At 42.4% G+C, this 19,434-nt stretch overlaps 2 protein-coding genes across 3 annotated transcripts in view; both read right to left on the reverse strand.

The window, feature by feature from the left end:
• Nucleotides 1–1,645, reverse strand: part of LOC147243100 (WD repeat-containing protein 26) — a 13,623-nt gene extending 11,978 nt beyond the window's left edge. The window contains exon 1 of the mRNA XM_086189300.1: nucleotides 908–1,645. Coding sequence (XP_086045426.1) covers nucleotides 908–1,212 — 305 coding nt within the window. The 5' untranslated portion in view covers nucleotides 1,213–1,645. The remainder of the gene's footprint in view (nucleotides 1–907) is intronic.
• A 1,065-nt stretch (nucleotides 1,646–2,710) lies between these two features.
• adcy3b (adenylate cyclase 3b) lies at nucleotides 2,711–19,043 on the reverse strand. Of its 2 annotated transcripts, XM_086189437.1 has the most exons (21): nucleotides 18,935–19,043; nucleotides 15,275–18,247; nucleotides 14,509–14,658; nucleotides 12,664–12,800; nucleotides 12,454–12,565; nucleotides 12,216–12,343; nucleotides 11,497–11,655; nucleotides 11,260–11,419; nucleotides 11,067–11,174; nucleotides 10,409–10,485; nucleotides 9,706–9,867; nucleotides 9,367–9,454; nucleotides 9,076–9,192; nucleotides 6,646–6,911; nucleotides 6,129–6,210; nucleotides 5,794–5,952; nucleotides 5,156–5,302; nucleotides 4,914–5,030; nucleotides 4,680–4,806; nucleotides 3,780–3,904; nucleotides 2,711–3,704 (listed from the first exon to the last, which is right to left on the reverse strand). In XM_086189437.1, exons 2-21 carry the CDS (start codon nucleotides 15,953–15,955, stop codon nucleotides 3,522–3,524), a joined length of 3,285 nt encoding a protein of 1,094 aa, XP_086045563.1. In that variant the 5' UTR covers nucleotides 15,956–18,247; nucleotides 18,935–19,043; the 3' UTR covers nucleotides 2,711–3,521. The 2 variants fall into 2 exon arrangements, with proteins under 2 accessions (XP_086045563.1, XP_086045564.1); XM_086189438.1 differs by lacking the exon at nucleotides 3,780–3,904.
• Between the last annotated feature and the right edge of the window lie 391 nt (nucleotides 19,044–19,434).

Raw genomic sequence — 19,434 nt, forward strand, 5'->3', positions numbered from 1 at the left:
CGGGGACTATTTGTGACTGACACATCCATCTGACAGTGACAATATAAAGACAGCAATCTAGCAAGAAAACAAAAACAGCCATGCTCATCAGTTACATAAAAAAATTGATTAATACGATAAATAAGAAGTGACAGCTCAAGACTAGCATCCGTTTTTTCTTAAATAACCAGGACAGTTTCTTTAACCAGGCACATTTTATTTAACATCGTGGTGGACCTATGCCTCCTACACCACCTTGCAAAAAAAAAGAGAAAAAAAAGAGAAAAAACCCCACATTGTTATTTTTTTTAAGTCAAGCTTTAAAAAAGGACAATCTGCTCAAAAGGCAACAACCATTCAAACAATACAAAATCACAACAAACTCAACAAACCGTAATATATAGTTAGTTAACGGCTAAATCGACTCTTATCGTCTTTATGACATTTGATGTTTTGCAAAACACAAGTCAGCGGACCGTGCTGTCTTTCTGAATAAACGTTACTAGATGATGTAATGCCTTTCATTCAACGCGACATCTATAACATTTACTAAACCACCGAAGCGTTACCAGCATCTAAGACACGCTTCAACTCGACGTGCTAAACGGTCAAAACGGTGTTTGGCGATTGTATGGAAGCTTAATGTCGGGACACAACACCTCAGCGCAGGCTAATGCTGTTAGCTTCCTAGCTAACTGTTATTGTGCAAGATGGACCCCTTCTTTCTACCAACTGCCGAGCTCACAGGCTAACTAACCCATCCCCCCATGTTTGTGTCTGTCAAGCACACTTACAGCGCTTCTAACCAGCTGCTATTTCGCAGTTTTACAAAAAACAGTCGTTAATCTGATAACGCCTCATATGTTCAAACACAAGCGTTAGATGCGTTAGTAGGTTTATCCTCGAGTGACACATTGCATAAACTTACTTGAGCCCTAGTCCGTGGAGATGTTGCCCTATTAATCGTATGACATCTTCATCCGCCTGCGAGAGTCGTTTCTTCTTTTTCAGCGAGCCCACCTCGGAGCCCGAAGCCGTAGAACCAGCCGAAGTCCCAGAAGCGGGCCCGGCTGAGGAGCCGTTACTGGTACCGACGTTATTCCCGTTGTCTGTGCTGGAGAGAAGCCCATTGGAGTGCGTTCCGCCGGCCGAGGACGACTCCCCGTTTTGTGCGCTGTTTAGGCAGGAAAGATCTGAGCTTTCTTGTCCCTGTCCTGCCCCGTTTGCCTGCATGCTGCTGTTGAGGTTATTGACAATACTTCGATTAAAGTGGATGGCAGAGGTGGTTTGAGAGTGTGTCGCAAGTCCTAAGACAACTCCGGGTAGGCCTGTAAGAACTGCTGAAGCCCCGGGCTCTCCTGCTCCCTCCGCCGCCGAGGCTCGGTGCTTCTTCCGCGGGGGCGGCGACGCTCCGCCGGTGTCCGAGTCGGAGGAGGAGGAAGCGGAGGCCAGAGTTTCCTCACCGAGAGCGGCCGTGGTTAGAAGCCGGCGGAGCTCCGGGTGGGAAATGAGGGTTCAGCTTCCAGATTTGAGGTCTCGTTTGTCGAGCTCAGAGCAGACTGTCACCGTGGACGCTCTATCGGTTAGCCCGTTTTTGTTGTTGTTTCTCCCAAAACAGCTGCAGCTCTAATGGAGTCCTGACGCCCTGACGTAACCGGAAATTCCTACACTACCATGCTTCCGGGTAGAATTATAATCCAAGGGTGGTGCAAATCTGCGAGAAAATTTAGAATAATAATTACCTGACAGTAATAAATGTCACCATTAACATTCATTTGAGTGTCCCCAGAGGCTTGAGTTGAATATATATTCAATACAAAATTAACTCAATTGTGTGAGCCTTACACTTTTGTCCATTTTGTCTCTCTAATTAATAAAACCACAAACAGGCAAAATGAATCCATTTTCAACATTTTGGGATTAAATTAAATTTACTTGACGATTGTATAACCAAGATTGACAGTAAACAAATTTAGAATTGAACTAAAAGAGAAATAAATAGTCTCGTCGCGTCCGCTCAACCATATTTCTCGAATTAACCTAACAGTTTGTGTATCGCTTTTTCAGAGCTGTGAGAAACTTTCAGGTGTTACTCAGGAGGGATCCCAGCGGTTGTTGTTTAGAAGCCTGTAATCTAATTTAAAAAGAAAGAGGGTTTATTTTAAATATAAATGCACACAATACCGAAGACTTTGAATTATCAATACAGAATATAAATTTGGTGCTCTTGGCATTGTAAATAAATATTTTGCATCAAACGTTCCGGTCAACGAATCCGAGTCCGGAGGAGGGATGTTAAAATTATGGAGTCCTGAAATGCATTAACCACTTCATGGTTGTGCACTTTGACAAGCCTCCTCCTGCTTTGACACAGGGGCTCTGCGGTCCGCACATGGTTATCATTCACCACTAGGCGTCACTGTTGAGTTTTCTAATAATCAAAAATTAGGAATAGTAATTTTATGTCCCTGTAAAAACAAAAAAAGAAAAGAAATTTTAACCCATGGCAGGCTTAAACCAATGAGGAAAAACATTTAAATTTTGAGTCTTGTTCTTTTAAGTATCTGCTGTATGATGACCAAATTATAAACTACACTACATGAGAAGTAGCTGTCAAAGGCTATAGACCTCTATTGTATTTGTTACCCAATCAGTGACAATTAATCAACTCAAATTACTCTTCAGGTTTAATGAAACAGAAGCATCTAATCCACACCGCAATCAGTGTAACAATGCATTAGCATATGGAAGTGTGAATCATTTGCTGTAGATAATCACATTTTTTTAAACATATTAAAACGCAATGGAGGCTGGCATCATAATTTTCTTTCTTTACTCAAAACTTTGGTGTTTATAACCTTAAAGGCCCTATTCAGATTTGCTCCACCTCCATAAACCTTAACATGCAAGATTTCATGATCTATTTGTTTAATTGGTGACATAAATTTCCAACTAAATACAAAAATAAATCCACCAAAGTGTGTGTGCATGTGTGTTTAAGCCCATTATTTGGTAATTTATTGAATCAATCCACACCCATGCATCAAACCCGTGTTGTGCAAATATGGTCTGTGTTGAACAGTGACATCTTTTAAATGCCATTCAAGAACTGCAACTAGCGTGCTGAACCAACAAACAAACCAGGCATGTGTCTGTTCCTAATCCACGCTGAATGCCAAAATAAGAAAAAGAATTCTCAAAGACATAGTGCAAACGTATTTAATTAAAAGTATAAATGCAGTGTGATTAAGCTACATTATTTTACAAAACCTGAGCTCAAGGTAAAACATCAACGGAAAGTAATTTAAAAGTCAGCCAGTCAAGATATTCAACTGTATTCCTGAATTATATACCAGATATAAGAGTGGTGGAATGGTATATCATTGTTTTGCAGTCCTGATAGTTAGTTGTGTTAGTCTTCTTCCATATGCTTTACATTGCTACAGAGGTTTTGAAGAAGATCTATGTACATAAACTGTCTATATATGAGAAAAATAGACAGTACTTTTTTTTTTTAATTACGCTTCGCTGGGTGAAAATGGTCAAGACAATTCCACCACTTGGTGTGGAAGAGCGGTAGTCACTGGACTGCCATTGCTAGTGGGTTTTTCTTTTCCTTTCATGAAGAAGGTTAGGAGCTCCCCTTTCCCCTTCACATATATGGGCCCTCTTCGGACAAAGCGGAAGCCGTAGTCCTTCAGGATGTCGTAGCAGTCTTCTACCACCTGAGGGCAGAGAGGGGGAAATATAAATAATGTCAGGGATGTTGTGGAAGACATGCAAGACTGTATTTGTGCTACCTGGATGTTTCCCATCACCCCAGTGGATTCCATTCTACTGGCTACATTGACTGTGTTGCCCCAGATGTCATAGTGTGGTTTACGAGCTCCAATCACACCAGCCAGAACTCCCCCTTTATTAATACCTAAGGGGAGGAAAAACATTTTACACAGATGTCCATTCATCTCCTGATCCACAAATCAGCCTCATCTTACGGCCTATAAAATAGATTCAACAACTGGTATGTCTGTGTGATCAATGTCGCTCGTGGCTTGTTTACTGCTGGTGATCCAATGAAGTGCGGTGCCAAGTGAGAAGAGATTTCTGGATGACACACTTAGATGAGAGAGATGAGACTGTTTTGGTGTTGCCTGTAAGTATGTCGTGATCAAAGCCATCCGCGATAAACAATGACAAGATATCAGACGGGATTCAGGCACTACACTGACTGAGATTCCAGTCAGAACGACTGCTATCAAATTCAGAGATTATGAATCATAAAAGCCATTGCCCCTCAAGCAATGAACACTTTATCAACTGGGATTTTGTCTCATGCTGTCCTCAGTTTACTGATCTGTTATATGTTTTATGTCCTAAAGTGGCCAAACTCCCAGAGGTCTCAAGGCATTATAGTTCATTTTCTTTATTTTGCATTGTTTTCTTAATTTTTAGCTTTTTAGGTTCTTGCAGATAATCTATGACTGAAGTATTTTGTATAAAAATTTATAGAACAACATATAGAATCTAAGAAATTATGGCCCGCTCAGAGCAATGTATAAAGGGGAAATCTGGCTAAAACCTGAAAGTGAAAAGTGTTGACAGTCCCTTTTCTCTCATTGTTCATACCCCTCCACACACACACACACACACACACACACACACACACACACACACACACACACACACACACACACACTGACCGATTCGCAGCATAAAGTTATTGAAGGACTGTTTATTGAGGTTGTTAAGGGTGACTTTCATAGCCAGAGCAAAGTCTGCCAGGTCAGCAAGGTGCTGCCAGTGATCAATCAGAGACTGGTCCGCTGGCTGTGAGGCAACAAAACACATCGTTAACATCGCCATCATTAGCAGCAACATAAAGATCAAAGAGGGATTCTATATTTGTAACATGGAGCATAATGAGAGCATCAAACCTTGGAGCTGCTGTAGCCATTCGCGTTGCTCTCTGGGGTGAGTCCTGATGCAGCCATGTAGGTGCTTCCTATCGTCTTAATCTTAGTAATGCAGCGGAACTCGTCCCTGTCCAGTAACTGATGGAGAAAGCAGATAGTCAGGATGTCTGTAAGTATGTATGTGGGTCATCCTCACGTCATATCACATGAGAGTTATAGCTCAATATAACCACCCAGTTGTCGACAACACAGCAAAGACTCACACTGTCAAAGTCAGATATGATCTCGTTGAGAATCCGGAGGCACTCGATGCCCCCGTTGTTGATGCTCTCTTCGGTGTAGAAATCAGAAAAGTTTGGGATGGAAGCAAACATCACCCCTATTTCATCATACGACTGACTGTACAGCTCCTAAAATGACAAATATTTAGAGATTATTTCACTCTCTGCTTATTTATTATTCAATTCATGGCTGCTCTTTTCATTTTATTCAAAAACTGTAAGTATCTAGAGAAACCAAAAAAAGTTGTGTCTACAGTTGAGTTATTTTGAAGTAACAAGATGCAACTTCTCATAAAAAAATGTTATAAGTTTGAGGCCAAAAGATAAAATTTGTTAAAAAAAAAAAATCAAACAGTTAAGTTTAGGGAACAACTTTTTCTCTCTCTGTGGCCACTCCAGAGATTTGTACGCCTGTCATTCGTTGAAGGGCTCAGGCAGACAGAAATATGTAGGTATGAATTAGACCACAAGATGGCACTAAAGGGGTAACATGTGAAAAATGCACGGAGCTCCAAGTGGTACATTGCACACTGCAGTTAAAAAGCTGTGCACAGTTTCTTTGTCAAGATATTTTGTTGAGTCCTGATGAAGGTGAAACCTGCTGTTTGACTCATACACACCTCATCTCTCTTTTTAGAGCCCAGGAAATGTTTGGCTACATGCTCTGGCAACATGTTGGTGACCAGTGCTTCGTTCCAACGTCTCATCTCAAATACCTTCTCCTTCTGGTCACGCACACCAATCTTCCAAAGGAACAACTTCCTGGACTGATGCTCCAACTAGAGATGCCACAGAAGTAAATAATAAATAAATAAGTGGAGAGAGACACATGAGGAAAAATGTGAGAATCAGCGTGTCAAAGAGATGCGTCCTCAACAAAGCAGGTGTTAAGTCTGTAGCAGACAGGCGGCGGGTCATCTGATAGCGTGTGAGTGACGAGGAGAAGGTGACTCACATGGCGGGCAAATAAGTAGAAGGCAATCATCATGGTAATGATCATCATGGTCATGAGGTACTTGGAAGGTACCACAGATGTTCTGTAAACACAAAGGCGACAACAGGGTTCCTCTTAGTTTTAGTTTGATTTATATTATTATATTTATACGAATTCATAAACGGTTGAAAATTGTGCAGGAGAGAATAGAAATCCCCAAATGCTTTCATACTTAAAAAGAAAAGGAGATAAAAACAAATAAGGATTATATCATCGACGTTTCAATTTTCCCAAATGTTTGCTAACAGCACGCAAAACATGAATTCCTTGGAGTGTCACACATTTTTGCTAATCAAAGTCCTTTTAAGATATTTTTATCTGAATAATGATAATGTGAAATAATCAGAATGATAATACTGGCTATGCAGCACACCGAAGCTTAGAAGAATAATTTTTACTTGTCTGATTAAAATGTCTTAAATGTAGTTTCATAAATCTACACAAAAGGACATTTTTTTTCACCTGTCTGTTTTCTTACCTGTAGTTTGGAAACTGTATGAAATCATAAAGGTCATAGATGTCCCGCCAGCTGTAGATATTAACAGCTCCACTTGCGGTGACAACCAGAACCATTAGTCCCAGTTTAATCAGGTGGCTGACCTGCACCAGCATGGCGGTGGCGATTAATGACATCACGGCCATGAAGCTGTAGTGTTTTGGATTCTCAGCGCATTCACCAAGGGTCTCTAACATGGGACCAGAGGTGCTGTTGAAGACCCGAAGGGACGGTGGAACACAGCTGAGCTGCAGAAGCAGAGGGAAAGTGAGGGAGATTCATTTCCATACATTTTTAGAATTTATTGGACATTTAAGGGACACGCCGACATTTGATGACTGGTTTAGGACTGGCAGGTTAGCATACCTCTGCCTTGCCCACTTTACTCCCAAAGCCTGTAGTTCCTCATCTTTGTACTCTGGTTCAACTAGATAAGGCTCAGATTCTTGGTTTGTCCGTAAGTAATCATCATCATCATCATCATCATCCTCTTTTACAAACTCCTTCATGAGTTGTAGTGGCAGTCGCTCTTCTAGTCAATTTATTTTCTCGGCCAATCACGAGGAAAGTAGTTCCAGCTATGTCTTTTAATTAAAAATGTATAATATCTTAATATTTGAAATTACTTCACACTCGTCCTATTAATGCAGCTGAATGAAGAGCATTTTGTGACTTTTTTCAAAGCTATGCTAACCTGCCCATCCACTGCCATTCAGTGTGCTAAGCCAACTAGCAGTCAGGTGTTCTCTGTGGGTCTCAGCTCCCTAATCTATACATACAAGAGGGAAGGATATCGACACACACCCATGTAACAGATAAGCATATTTCCCCAAAAGACTGGAACGGTTTCTCTTTTTTTTTTTCAAAGCTCGACTGTCGCCTCTACATGACAGCTAAGGCAGAGAAATAAATGTTCATCTGAGCGTCCGCTGTCCCTGTCAGAAACGACAAGGCAGCAGTGTGTGTAACAAGCTGCTCCTCTGAGACGGCGACAAATGAGCCAGCAGGCAGCAAGACAGACAGCTAATGGAGCCTACGGGGAATAAAGAGTCTGACACATAAAAAGCAGTGATAGTTTGATGAGGACAAAGTGGAAACACTCCAATGGAATGATGCACACAACTTCAGGGTTGTCTGGTTTGAGGAGCTATAAAGAGGGATGGTCTGTTGAATCAGATAAGAGTCCCCTCAAACAGTCCCTCTATTGTTTCACTGCGTTGGATTATTGGAGAACTTCTGAATGGTTTTGAGGAAGCAACCTAACTCATTGAATTATCTGAAAAGAAATCATATTTTCAGTAATGTAACACATCCAGGGCAGCACAGTGGTGCAGTGGTTAGCACTGTCGCCTCACAGCAAGAAGGTCCCAGGTTTGAATCCCGGCTCGGGTACGGGGTCTTTCTGTGTGGAGTTTGCATGTTCTCCCTGTGCCCCACCGCGACCTTTAACAGGATAAGCAGAAGAAAATGATAATGGATGGATGGTGATCCATTCAGCCTATCCCAGCTGACATAAGCACTTAACCTGACTCTTCTCCTCTTTGGGGTAGAATAAGTCAGAGGGTCCAAGACCCAGCACTTAGTGATTATGTAGCACTAACTGTGTTGTGTGATGTTGTATGTCTGTTATATAAAAATTTAAAAAAAAGAAAAAAAGTGGGGGGGGGCAACACTTCTTCTGCCACTAGATGGCAGTACCTGTGACCAAATCACAACTGAAGCACTTTTGCGCTTCCTATGGACTTTTCCTTAATTAGGTCTAAATTCTTGCTTGTGTTGTACGTCGCTTTGGACAAAAGCGTCTGCTAAATTAAATTGTAGAATTGTAGACATTGGATGAGAGGTGGGGTTCACGCTGGACAGGTTGCCAGTCCACCACAGGGCCATCAGGAGCAATTAGGGGTTCAGTATCTTGCTCTAGGACACTTGGACATGGTCACGGGGGGAAGTGAGCATCGAACCAGTGACCCTTCGGCTGCTAGACGGCCACCCTACTTCGAAGCCATGCCAGCCAGAGTAATGCGATACAAAATAGCATATATCGCTAAAGGGAGCTAAATATTTTGGAACAGGTAATTTGATATTTCAGAATAAATTTCTCTCTCTCTCTCATACACACACACACACAGGTGTGTGCATGGTGGCCTTCTTCCTTATTAGTATTGATAAATGGGTGTGTTGACATCTTAACACGAACAGCTCTCTGAATATAGTAATATGTGGAAATTCACAGCTATTCTAGTGACAAGCCTTTGTAGCTAATGTTACAGTGTAGCAGTTGTCCCCCTCTGTTCCCCCGAAACCTGGATGCAATGATAAGGAAGATTAGAAATATCTGGGTTTGATTTCAAACTTCCTCATTCTCATGAATGAGAATTATTCCCTTTTCTCTAGAATGTACTGTGGTCCTACCATGTCAGCGATCACAGCCATTGTCAGAACAAATATGGCTGCCATCGCCCACGTGTTTCTCGCCCATCGTGTGCGATCAATCCACATCGAGAAGGACACCAACCTCTTTGAAAACATCTATAATGAACAAACATCAGTGTCACGATCAGATCAACAACATGTACGATAACTCTCCGTGTGCATGCACTCCTGAGAACAAAAGGTTCAAGCGCTTTATTGTTTGCAATCAACACAAAGACATTTTCAATAAATTTGAACAAAACAACCACGAATAAGTTCTTGCTTTCTCACCCTTGGGAAGATGGCGGCTACGGAGCACAAGGTGAGGATCAGCAACAATACCTCTCCTATCGCCAGAGTCACATAGTTGACAGTCAGTCTAGAGCAGAACACACACCTTCAGTCAGCTTCTGATGAACACTCGAGCCATGAAAGTACACAGTACAGGTGAATGAGTGGTCTTTGTTTAAACATGTTCCAACAAGCATAACTGCTACTTAGGACCACGTATTTGATTCATTGAATGTATAATTTATAGTGTAGTACCGAGGACAGCCTTCTATCCTTACGCTCTGTAGCTGCACATTTGTACGTAACGGGTGAGAAAGTAGGTAAAACCATTGAACGTACAGTGGATCTATAAACACCTCCATGGCCGTGATGAAGAAAAGCACCACTGCGCAGCTAAAGAAGGCCGCTCCACTGCGCTTCTCCTTCTCTGAGGAGTAGCGCTCCTCCAGCTTCCCATCCACGAACCGCAGTGTCGCAGCGTTGACCTTATGATCCTTCATTCTACCAATGAACACAGGGACACATGACAGGTAAGACTTGAAATGTGTTTAGGGCAGAAGATGGAGTGCCTATGGACAGATTTTACATTCACATTATTTAACTCATGACCAAATTTAGTTCCATTTTAGCTTTCTAATATGCTATTTGAGCATTTAACCATCGTCTTATTATTCTGAACCGTTTTACTTGATTAAGGTTTTGTTCAAACTGCTGTCCTCCTGCAGCGCCAGATGATATCCAAATTACCCCTCAACCCCCCAACAAAAGAAGCTCATGCAATATAATTTTTTCAAATCTAATCCAAACCACATTTGGAAGTGGTTTTGTAATCCAGTCAGATTTAAACTGACGCGTCTAAATCTGGACACTCAAATAGGATTCCAAAGCGTCCCGCTGCATCCCTCACAACCAGTTTCTCGACAGAAATGATCTACCTTCAATTGTGACTTGTGTACAAGATACCTGGACACACAAAAGAACCTAATCTCACTGCTTGGAAATAATAGAGCGGACAGATGAATTCAACATTTAAATATCTTACATTTGATGAGTTTCTCTGTCCAACAGCTCCTGTTGCAATCGTTTGTTGATCACATGTTCTTCAACCATCTTACATCTCTGAGGAATTCAGAGAGCAAACAATTTATCTAATGACATATCCTTCACACTTGCCCATCCTAACAATTTATATCATTTCAGTTTGAGTTTTTTGTTGCTAAAGGTAAAACTGTGGGGGGGGGGGGGGGGGGGGCTCTACCGTTTCAACATTTAAGTGTATTTGAAGGAACACGCCAACATTTTGGGAAATACACCAATTTTTCCAGAGCCAGACAAGAAGATGGATCCCCCTCTCACCTGCTGACCGCTAGTTAGCTTAGCATAGTGATTGGTAGTGTATGGGAAGTGTTAGCATTCCTTCATCTTGCATGCTCAGATTCCAAAACCTCTGATCAGTTAAAAATACTGTGCAACCTTTTTATAACAGCTCCAACACCTTCAGTCTCTGTAGCCTTTTAGTTTGAGTGTGCGCTATTATTAGCTTCGCTTATTAGCCATAGATGGTGTCAGCAGGATGATGACACCATGAAGGTATTTGTCTTATGACTAGCTGGGTAACGGCCAACTTTTTATCCAGATGTCGCATGCATCTGAGTAACATTCAGAGCTACTAGCTAATAAACAACACGGACACAAATCACCTCCTGCTTGGGCTCAGAGGGCGGGCTTTGTGATGAGGCTACTTTCCCGTTTGTTGCTGTCGTGTTAATCAAGCAGTTTGATTTTCTGTAGGGTAACGTGCTGGGTTTCTGAGGGACAAGAAGCAGGAAGAAACAACTTAACGTAAATTAAACAGAGTTGCCAAACAGTTCTTCAAACCTAAAATCCACTCACGTATCCCTTGAGCTCATTTGCTTTCTCTTTAAGCACCAGAACCAGGTAAGTGTCGATGCCTTTCTCCAGCAGGTACTCGCACCTCTCTCCACCGTTCCCTGGCTCCAGCTCAAACTCTCCGTGCAGACTGTCCTTGGTGCTTTGGGAGATGTGCACCCTCCTGTGTGGTTCATATAATTGGCAAAATTAAAAAGTTTGAATGATCTCCATGACAATAAGAACATGTTGCTCTCTTACCCAGGAATGCCTCCTGATTCCATTTTATTGGCAACAGTGACATCTGTGGACCAAACATCAAACTGCCAGCGTTTCTGCCCCAGGACCCCTCCCAGCACGGTGCCTGTGTGGACGCCTACACGCATATCCACCTCGGTTTTAGTCTTCTCACGCACATAACTGGAGCGAGAGGGAAAGCAAAGGATCTCCTTAAGAACTCTAAAGCCAATTTTTACCTGTGCTCATATAATTTTAGAGTGTATTATGTACTAAATTATAATGTTTCAATCATCTATTTACACTAAATCTTTTGTTGTTGTTTTTTTTAATAATTCCTGGTGATCTGTTAATAAAAGAATTTACTTTGTTACTTTGTTCTTCACATGCTGCTTTTATGCTAATTTCTCACCTCTCAATTTCTCAAAGCGACATTATTGCACTGTGGATTTACTAAAAAAAACAAAAAACAACCCCCAAAAAAGTGGGGGAAAAAAAACATGAGATGAAAAGATGATTGCATGGCCAAAAGGTAACAGACACAAGAGCAGGCAAAACACATTCTTAGATCAGTAAAAGATCCTTGTCTAATTCGAGTATATAGAAGAAATTTGCCTGCAGTTACGCAAATAACCTTGTTGGAGTATTTACATATTCTTGTGTTGAACAAATGCAAATTAAAATCAAAATTAATACTTTAAAAAATAATTTCTTTTCTTTGCAAAGATAAAATCCATACTTACGAGATGGCATCAACCATTGCCAGGCCCATCATTATGGAGCAGGCAGCGTGGTCCTCCCTGAAGTCTGGAAGACCACATATACAGTAGTAACAGTCTCCGAGGATCTTAATCCGCAGCTGGTGATGTCGCTGCAGTATGAGGCCAACGCAGAATGTTTCAGGACTGTTCAATTCTAAACTAATTTGGCATCTATTTTATGCAAAAGAATATACAGCAAAGACACAGACAACAAACTCACTTCTGCCAGTTTATCGAAGCGGGCGAATAATTCGTTGAGCAGCTTTACGAGCTCGTGTGCACTGCAGGCTGACGACAGCTGGGTGAAGCCCACGATGTCTGCAAACAGGATGCTGCAACAGATGAGGAGGATGAAAGGTGATGCTGGACAAGAAAATTACAGATTATCATAACAATAATCTACTAGTTTCTTTCAAAGGCTGCTGCAGACCTAACGTGCTCGTGGCGGTACATGTACATGGTGTTGAACTGCTGGTGCTGGACTTCGCTCTGGTTGGCTTGGTTCTTCATGCCCTGCAGCATCTCATCGGCTATGTGTTTGGGCAGGATGGACAATAATAACTCCTCCTACATGGACGCAAACACAGTCATGACTGACAGAGAAGAAAAATAAGTCATTCTTGTGTGTGTGTGTGTGTGTGTGTGTGTGTGTGTGTGTGTGTGTGTGTGTGTGTGTGTGTGTGTGTGTGTGTGTGTGTGTGTGTGTGTGACTGAGGCAGTAAATGAATCCTGACAGGCCTCAGGAGGTCCTGTTGAATGCTCTGATGTGTTCTGGTTGTCAGCTTCTATTTGTTTTCTCCCTGTGAAGAAAACTTCAATGTTCACTCTTCTTTCTTTCTCTCCATCTTTAACTACTTCATCTAACCACCGTAAACAACACACAAGTCTGCTCTCCCTGCACTGATAGATGAATTCAGCTCTTATTTGGAGACATCAACAGCAACAACTGATTATTTTCATCATTGATTCATCTGCAGAGACTTTTTCTGATTAGTCAATAAATAATTTAGGTGATTAAACTCAAAGCGATGGGTTCAAATAGCTTTTTTTTGTCTGTCCAACAGACTTAAACCTAAAGATAAATCCATCCATCCATCCATTTTCTTCTACTTATCCTGTTAAGGGACGCGGGGGGCTGGAGCCTATCCCAGCAGATTTCGGGCGAGAGGTGGGGTTCACCCTGGACAGGCCACCAGTCCATCACAGGGCCAACACATAGAGACAGACAACCATTCACACTCACAGCCACACCTACGGTCAATTTAGAGTATCAATCAGCCTCATCCCCAATTGCATGTCTTTGGACTGTGGGAGAAAGCTGGAGTACCAGAGAGAACCCACACAGGCACAGGGAGAACATGCAGACTCCACACAGAAAGATCCCGTGCTCCAGCCAGGGCTGGAACCCGGAACTTTCTTGCTGTGTGGCGACAGAGCTAAAGATAAATGTCAGCCAACAAATGTTTTACATTTTCACATCTCTGCACCAGCTAAATAACTTTTTTAAATTCGCCTCAAATGTCCACTTGGGCTCAAGGATGAAGTGAAAAGGTCAAGATCTGTGTCATCCCACATGTACATTGTTGCTTCATTGGACTCGACATCTAAGCAGCGCCTTGAGCGAATCCCTTCAGATTTGCCACATATGTTCACTGGGACTCAAGGATTAACTGCTCGAGGTTAAAGGTCAAGTCCACATACAGGAGCAGTGAGGTATTTCTAGTTGCTTGAAAAGAGGCCAAAATAATTGATTAATGTTCAAAATAATAACTTTAAAAAAAAAACAACTCTTTTAGTTGACTAATTAATTCATTGTTACATGAGCTTTTATGCAAACAAGTTGAATCATGGTAACCTGCTGCTAAAACAAGTGATATGATTAAAAGTTGAAGGAACATTATAACATTGTATTTACAATTTATACTGATTAGCAAAATAGCTGCAACAGAGATGCAGTAAAGACTGACAAGCGGCGTGAGCTGCGAGTGAACCGAGGCTGATTTAAAAACAAACAAGAAAAGTGGAGCAATTACAATTAGCGGGTGATGACGGGTGTTGTCACAGAAGTTAAGATGATCGTATTGAGGAAGGTCCCTGACGGTGGCACCGTAGGGTGAAAACAACAGTCTCTCTAATCAACCTATTAGCACTGAGCTGAGCAAAACACTCTGTAATTAGGCAGCGCTGGGTGTTGTTGCCTCACAAGTGTGTTTGTGGAGGTGTGTCTGTCCACGTTTAGAAAATGTATCGTCTGGTTACAGCCTCGCTCGCTTACCTGCTGCGTACTCTGCTCCTCCAATGTGAGTTTGACCTCTAGTGACTGACGCGCCTCCAAAAAAGCCGTCCTGTACTTCCTGTCCGCCATATAGTACGAGATCACACCCACTGCAGCTGCACACAGGTACAGCATCACGTTGGCTAGGAGCTGAAAAGAGGACATGCAGGTTTGATTATACTGTCACTATGTGACTTTTAAAAGATGTCGAAGAAGTGAGACTAACACGATGTGCTTTTTCAGAAAGAAACTAGAGAGACACTGTTTTGATTGGATTTTATAAATTAGCACATAACAGTATAACATATCTTCTAGTAAATACACTTTACACTTACCTGTAATTTCACAAAATGGCTGCTGTGAAAAGGGCCTCTTGCTTGCTAAACTTCTCTGAACCAGGTTTTACATTGTTGCCCTGTTTCATCATTTAACTCAAGAGTTATTTTAGTCACTTTTGTACCATAAAGAATGACTTTGTTTCATTCAGGCGGGACAAGGCCCTGGTAATGTGTAAGCTGGCTGAGCATATCAGGCCCCTTTCATCTGGGACATTCTAACAGGTCAGAGCGGGTTAAACACAGGTTTAATAGATAAAAATCATTTATTTCTTTTTCTATTGTGAAGGTCACATTCATTCCATTCAGTCAAAGTAAGGGTTCTGGCTATCTGAAAGGTCTGATGTGAAAAGGGCCTGTGACTCGCTTATCTTGGCCATATTTCATAATTTATCTAAAGGTGTTTTGTCACTTAGGAGGTCAATATTTACCTGTCTGACCATCATGGGCCCTTGCAGCGTATCCTCAAACGTCTGAGCTACAGTGACCCCCAACACCAAGATATGAATGGCACAGGAAAGGGCTGAGAGAAGGAGCAGGGAGACCAGGTTCAGGGGCAGCGTCAGAAAACTGGAGAAACTGAAAAAGGCCTGCCAGCCTACAGAGTCACTGGCGTGGGGGAAACGCTCGTAGTTGAGCCCCGTGTAACATAAAATATGAACGGTGATCATGAGCCACAGTATATAGGGTACAGCTCCGCGGGAGACTGGAGACGAAGGGAGCTTCTTCGCCCAACACAGAACGTAGAACACGATGTCCGCGGCCAGCGCCACGGCCGCCACGACCAACATGGCCAGCTTGTCCTCCGTGTACACGACTGCGCACATGATAACGATGAAGCTGTTGAACAGAGCCGCAAACAGAATCAAGACCAGCAGGTTTTCTTGCCTCTGCCGACGGAAGTAGCTCTGATAGATCCTCTCCAGGGATTCAGGGGTGAAGGTGAGGTGCACAGAGCGCGGCAGGCAGCGGCAACAGCTGGACTGGAGCACCGTCAGCTCACGCGTCCCAGCCGCGCTGCGACCTGGATCACTGGGAACCTGTGCTGAATATTCCCCAGAGGACTCTGCAGGCTGCTCTGGGTCCGGAGCGTTGACCCGATCCAGAGGCATTTTGGGTAGGGTAAAGGTAACCTCCTTCTTCTTTTTTTTTTATCTTAATACTGGTGCAAAACACTATTCCTGAAGTGCAAAAGTCTTTGTGAAAGTGTGGATAAATCCCACGTTTGAGTTGATTTTGGAGCCAAAATTAATCCGTCCAAGTCAAAAAATAATTCCATAGCAAAGTAAGATACTTTGTTTTTAAACATCTATTCTTAGAATTTATCCACTATTAAAAAAAAAACGTTCTTACCTTGGTTACCCTGTTTCTTCCTATAAATATTATCCTATTAAAATATAGAACATTCTCAGACAGCCTCACAGTGTCTGTGGTAACCATCTGTCCTCAGGCTGTCTTGGAGGAAAAACTTCTTCCAATTTCCTCTTGCAGCTGAAGTCCAGAGTGCTGCCATGGTAGACAAACAATATCAGGAGCCACAGGTGGATATCCATTTACATGCAGTACCTTGTCTTCTCTGAGACCATCAACACGCTGATGTAAAAATCTGCACTCATCTTTCATCTGATGTTATTCCCTGTTGTTTCACTTTATCTCCTCCCACTCCTCCCTCCTTCCTCTGCTCTGTTACTGTTGCTACGATGAAACCAAAGTAACTGCCGGCTTGCAGTCACGTCCTGGGAAATGTGGCAACAATGGTGTGAAGAGGTGAGGAAAAGGGATCATTACAAACAACTGGTTAGCCGTAATGAGTCCTGTATTTTCTCAGAGAACGAGACCCTCAGCAAATGATTACAGCAACATGGGCTCGGTTCACACCTGCAATTTCTTTAATTCAGCATATTTCCAAAATAATACATCTTAAATGAGGTTTGATTGATACTGACAATTATCTTTTGGCATACCGGATAAAGGGCATCAGGTATTTTCTGCTATTTTAATTGAAAAACTCTGAACACACACTCAGTTGCTCATTCTTTCGGTTGTTGTCGATGGTGATTTTCCCATCATGCCACTCAGTGTACTTCCCAAGGCCAACAATATAGCCACCAGTACACCCACAGTCCCCAGTCTCCCCAGAGCGGCAGTGCCTAACACTGCAGCCCCAAGTGCCCCAGCTCCGATAGGTGCCGCTGCTGCGGTGACAGTTTCCATGCCGATTCCTTTAATTAGATCTGGCCCTGTGAGAAGGCCCCCACTTAGATTCACTTGAGTATTGAATGGGCTCTTTGGTGCACCCAGAACAAATGCCCCTACTGCAACAAGAGCAATGACAAGTTCTGATGAGGTTAGTATTACAGTTCCTTTCAATGCTAGACCTCGAATGGCCAGAACTGCACCAACAAAAACTGAACCTAAAACTGCCAAAGTTGTTTTTCTAGACCCAAACGCCTGATTTGCTGCAACACTTGCAGCTCCGAGGGAGACCCCTGCTGCTGTTGCTGCCCCCAACGCTCCCCCCATGGTGCTTTGTACCCCCAGAGAAAAGTGATATTGCAAAATAGTTCTCAAGACCACTGATGACATTGCAGCAGCTCCCACAGCGACCTTTCCAGCCACCTCCGGCCCCAGCCCGATCATGGCTACTGTTCCCAGACCAGCACCTAGTAACCCTGCAGATAGGAATGCCATCCAAAGGACTGACTGTAGTATCAAAACCACCTCCTCCTCGGACCCTTCTCCTGCTGCACCTGCCACCAATCCCAGAAGTCCCACAACAACAGAGTAGAAGAAAATCCGCTTCAACAGTCTGCACCTAGTTTTTGATATAGGCCTTTGGGTTGTTCGCTCCATCAGGGCCCTTCTTAGGGCGCACAAGACAGAGATGGTCAAACCTGAGAGAAAAAGTCCAGTAATGACACCCATCCTTCCGTAGAAGACGCTGAGGTAAAGAGTGGTGAAGATGATTAATAGAGCTGTTGTCATGTCACTGATATTGGAGTATGAGTAGACAAGAAGGACCAGAGTGCCTTGGGCGGTGAAGTAGATCCACAAGGGGAGGATTCCAGCTGATACTCCAGTCGTTACAGCACCAACCACAACCGAAGCTCCTGCAGTCACTTCTGGTAACCACGGAATCCTCACGCCAACCCAAGCCATCAGTTTCATCACCATTGCAGAGAGGAGGAAACCACTTCCCAGAGATAAGAGCACCAAGGTGAATACGAGGCACGCCATCACAACCCCGACTCCAGTGGAACCAGCCTGCTTGGCTGCTACGACTGCAGCGTTCAGCAGGACGCCATCTTTAGTCAGCAGAGGTTCAATAGCAAATGATGCAGCATCTCCAAAGGCAAACCCTGCTGCCACACCTCCAAGGATCGCCTTCACCACGCCAAAAACACCTGAGAGAAGTAGAGCAGAGCATGTTGGATCGGGTAACTCAGTACATTTACTCAAGTACAGAACAATTTGTAGGTGCTTGTGCTTTGCTTTACTTTGTTACTTTTCATTTTCTCAAAAGTACTGATCAAGTGGTTGCAGCTGTGACTCATTTTTCAATTAATATCAAATATTAATATAAAAAGTCAAACCTTACATTGAGTTGTTATAAATTTATTTAAACAAAATAAAGCAATTTTTGTTCCTTCAGCTGAAAAGTTTTACTTACATTGGAGTACTTTTCATGGTACTTCTAAACACAAGTCTCATGAGTACTTTTTTTTTTTAGTAATGCTTATTCATAGACTGTTGCGAGCCGCTCCTGTCACTTTAAGAGGAAAGTGAAACCACTTGTGTGTGTCCTCAATGAAACTAAACACCAGGAAGTCTGACTAAATGGTGAAAAAAAAACCCAACCAGCATTGCAACAGAGCGTAATCCAGCCATTAAACATGCATAATAATAACATACAAACATACACAAAATAGTATGTATCTTTATGTTTAACACTCTGTTACACTCTGATGTTGCCACAGCAACTGTGAGTTGCAGCATTCAGATCCCAGTTTGTTAAAATCTCTGTTTTTGTTGCATAAAAGCTTCAGACATCAGTTAGTTGCATTATTTCAGAGGTCCAGATGTGATCTTACCAAGGCTGGTCTCTGCCATGAGAAGCTCCCTTGTGGGTGCTTGCTTTCTGTACAGCCAGTGGTGGTGGTGGTGTGGGCAAACTCCTCCTCTTCCTGCTTCACGCCAAACTAAATCATAGGAGGTAAAACCTGTAAGTTGTACTTCTTAATATGGAATCAATGTTACAGTTCTATAGGTAAAATAGAAAAAAAACTGGTTGTCTGATCACTGCAAAATTTGTTATAGTTTTTGAATTGTGCATATAGTTGAAATAAATGTATCGATTTAAAAAAAAAATTCCATCAAATTTACACATTCCTACCAACAACATGAACTCAACTCTTAAGCTAAACTGCTGGAACTGGAATTTTTAATGATCTGTCAGAGCCAAAATTAATACATGCAATTAATTTAGATCAATTAGTGATTTTTTTTAATAGACTGAAAGCACTTAAAAGCACATATTTCTTTGATGGCTAAGTCAAGCTTGAACTGGATGGAGAAGTGTTTCTGATATATT

This window comes from Aulostomus chinensis, chromosome 20 (genome assembly GCF_037954235.1).
Source record: "Aulostomus chinensis isolate RoL2024-O1b breed Wild chromosome 20, RoL_Achi_v1.0, whole genome shotgun sequence".
Taxonomy (NCBI): Eukaryota; Metazoa; Chordata; class Actinopteri; order Syngnathiformes; family Aulostomidae; genus Aulostomus; species Aulostomus chinensis.

Excerpts from the sequence above, each read along its gene's own strand:
- adcy3b (XM_086189437.1), bottom strand. The coding sequence starts at position 15,955 with ATGCCTCTGGATCGGGTCAACGCTCCGGACCCAGAGCAGCCTGCAGAG. Across the intron at positions 9,455-9,705 it reads GAGGTGTTTATAGATCCACT|ACTGACTGTCAACTATGTGA; the intron begins GTACGTTCAATG and ends GTTCTGCTCTAG. Across the intron at positions 3,905-4,679 it reads TAACTTTATGCTGCGAATCG|GTATTAATAAAGGGGGAGTT; the intron begins GTCAGTGTGTGT and ends TCCTCCCCTTAG.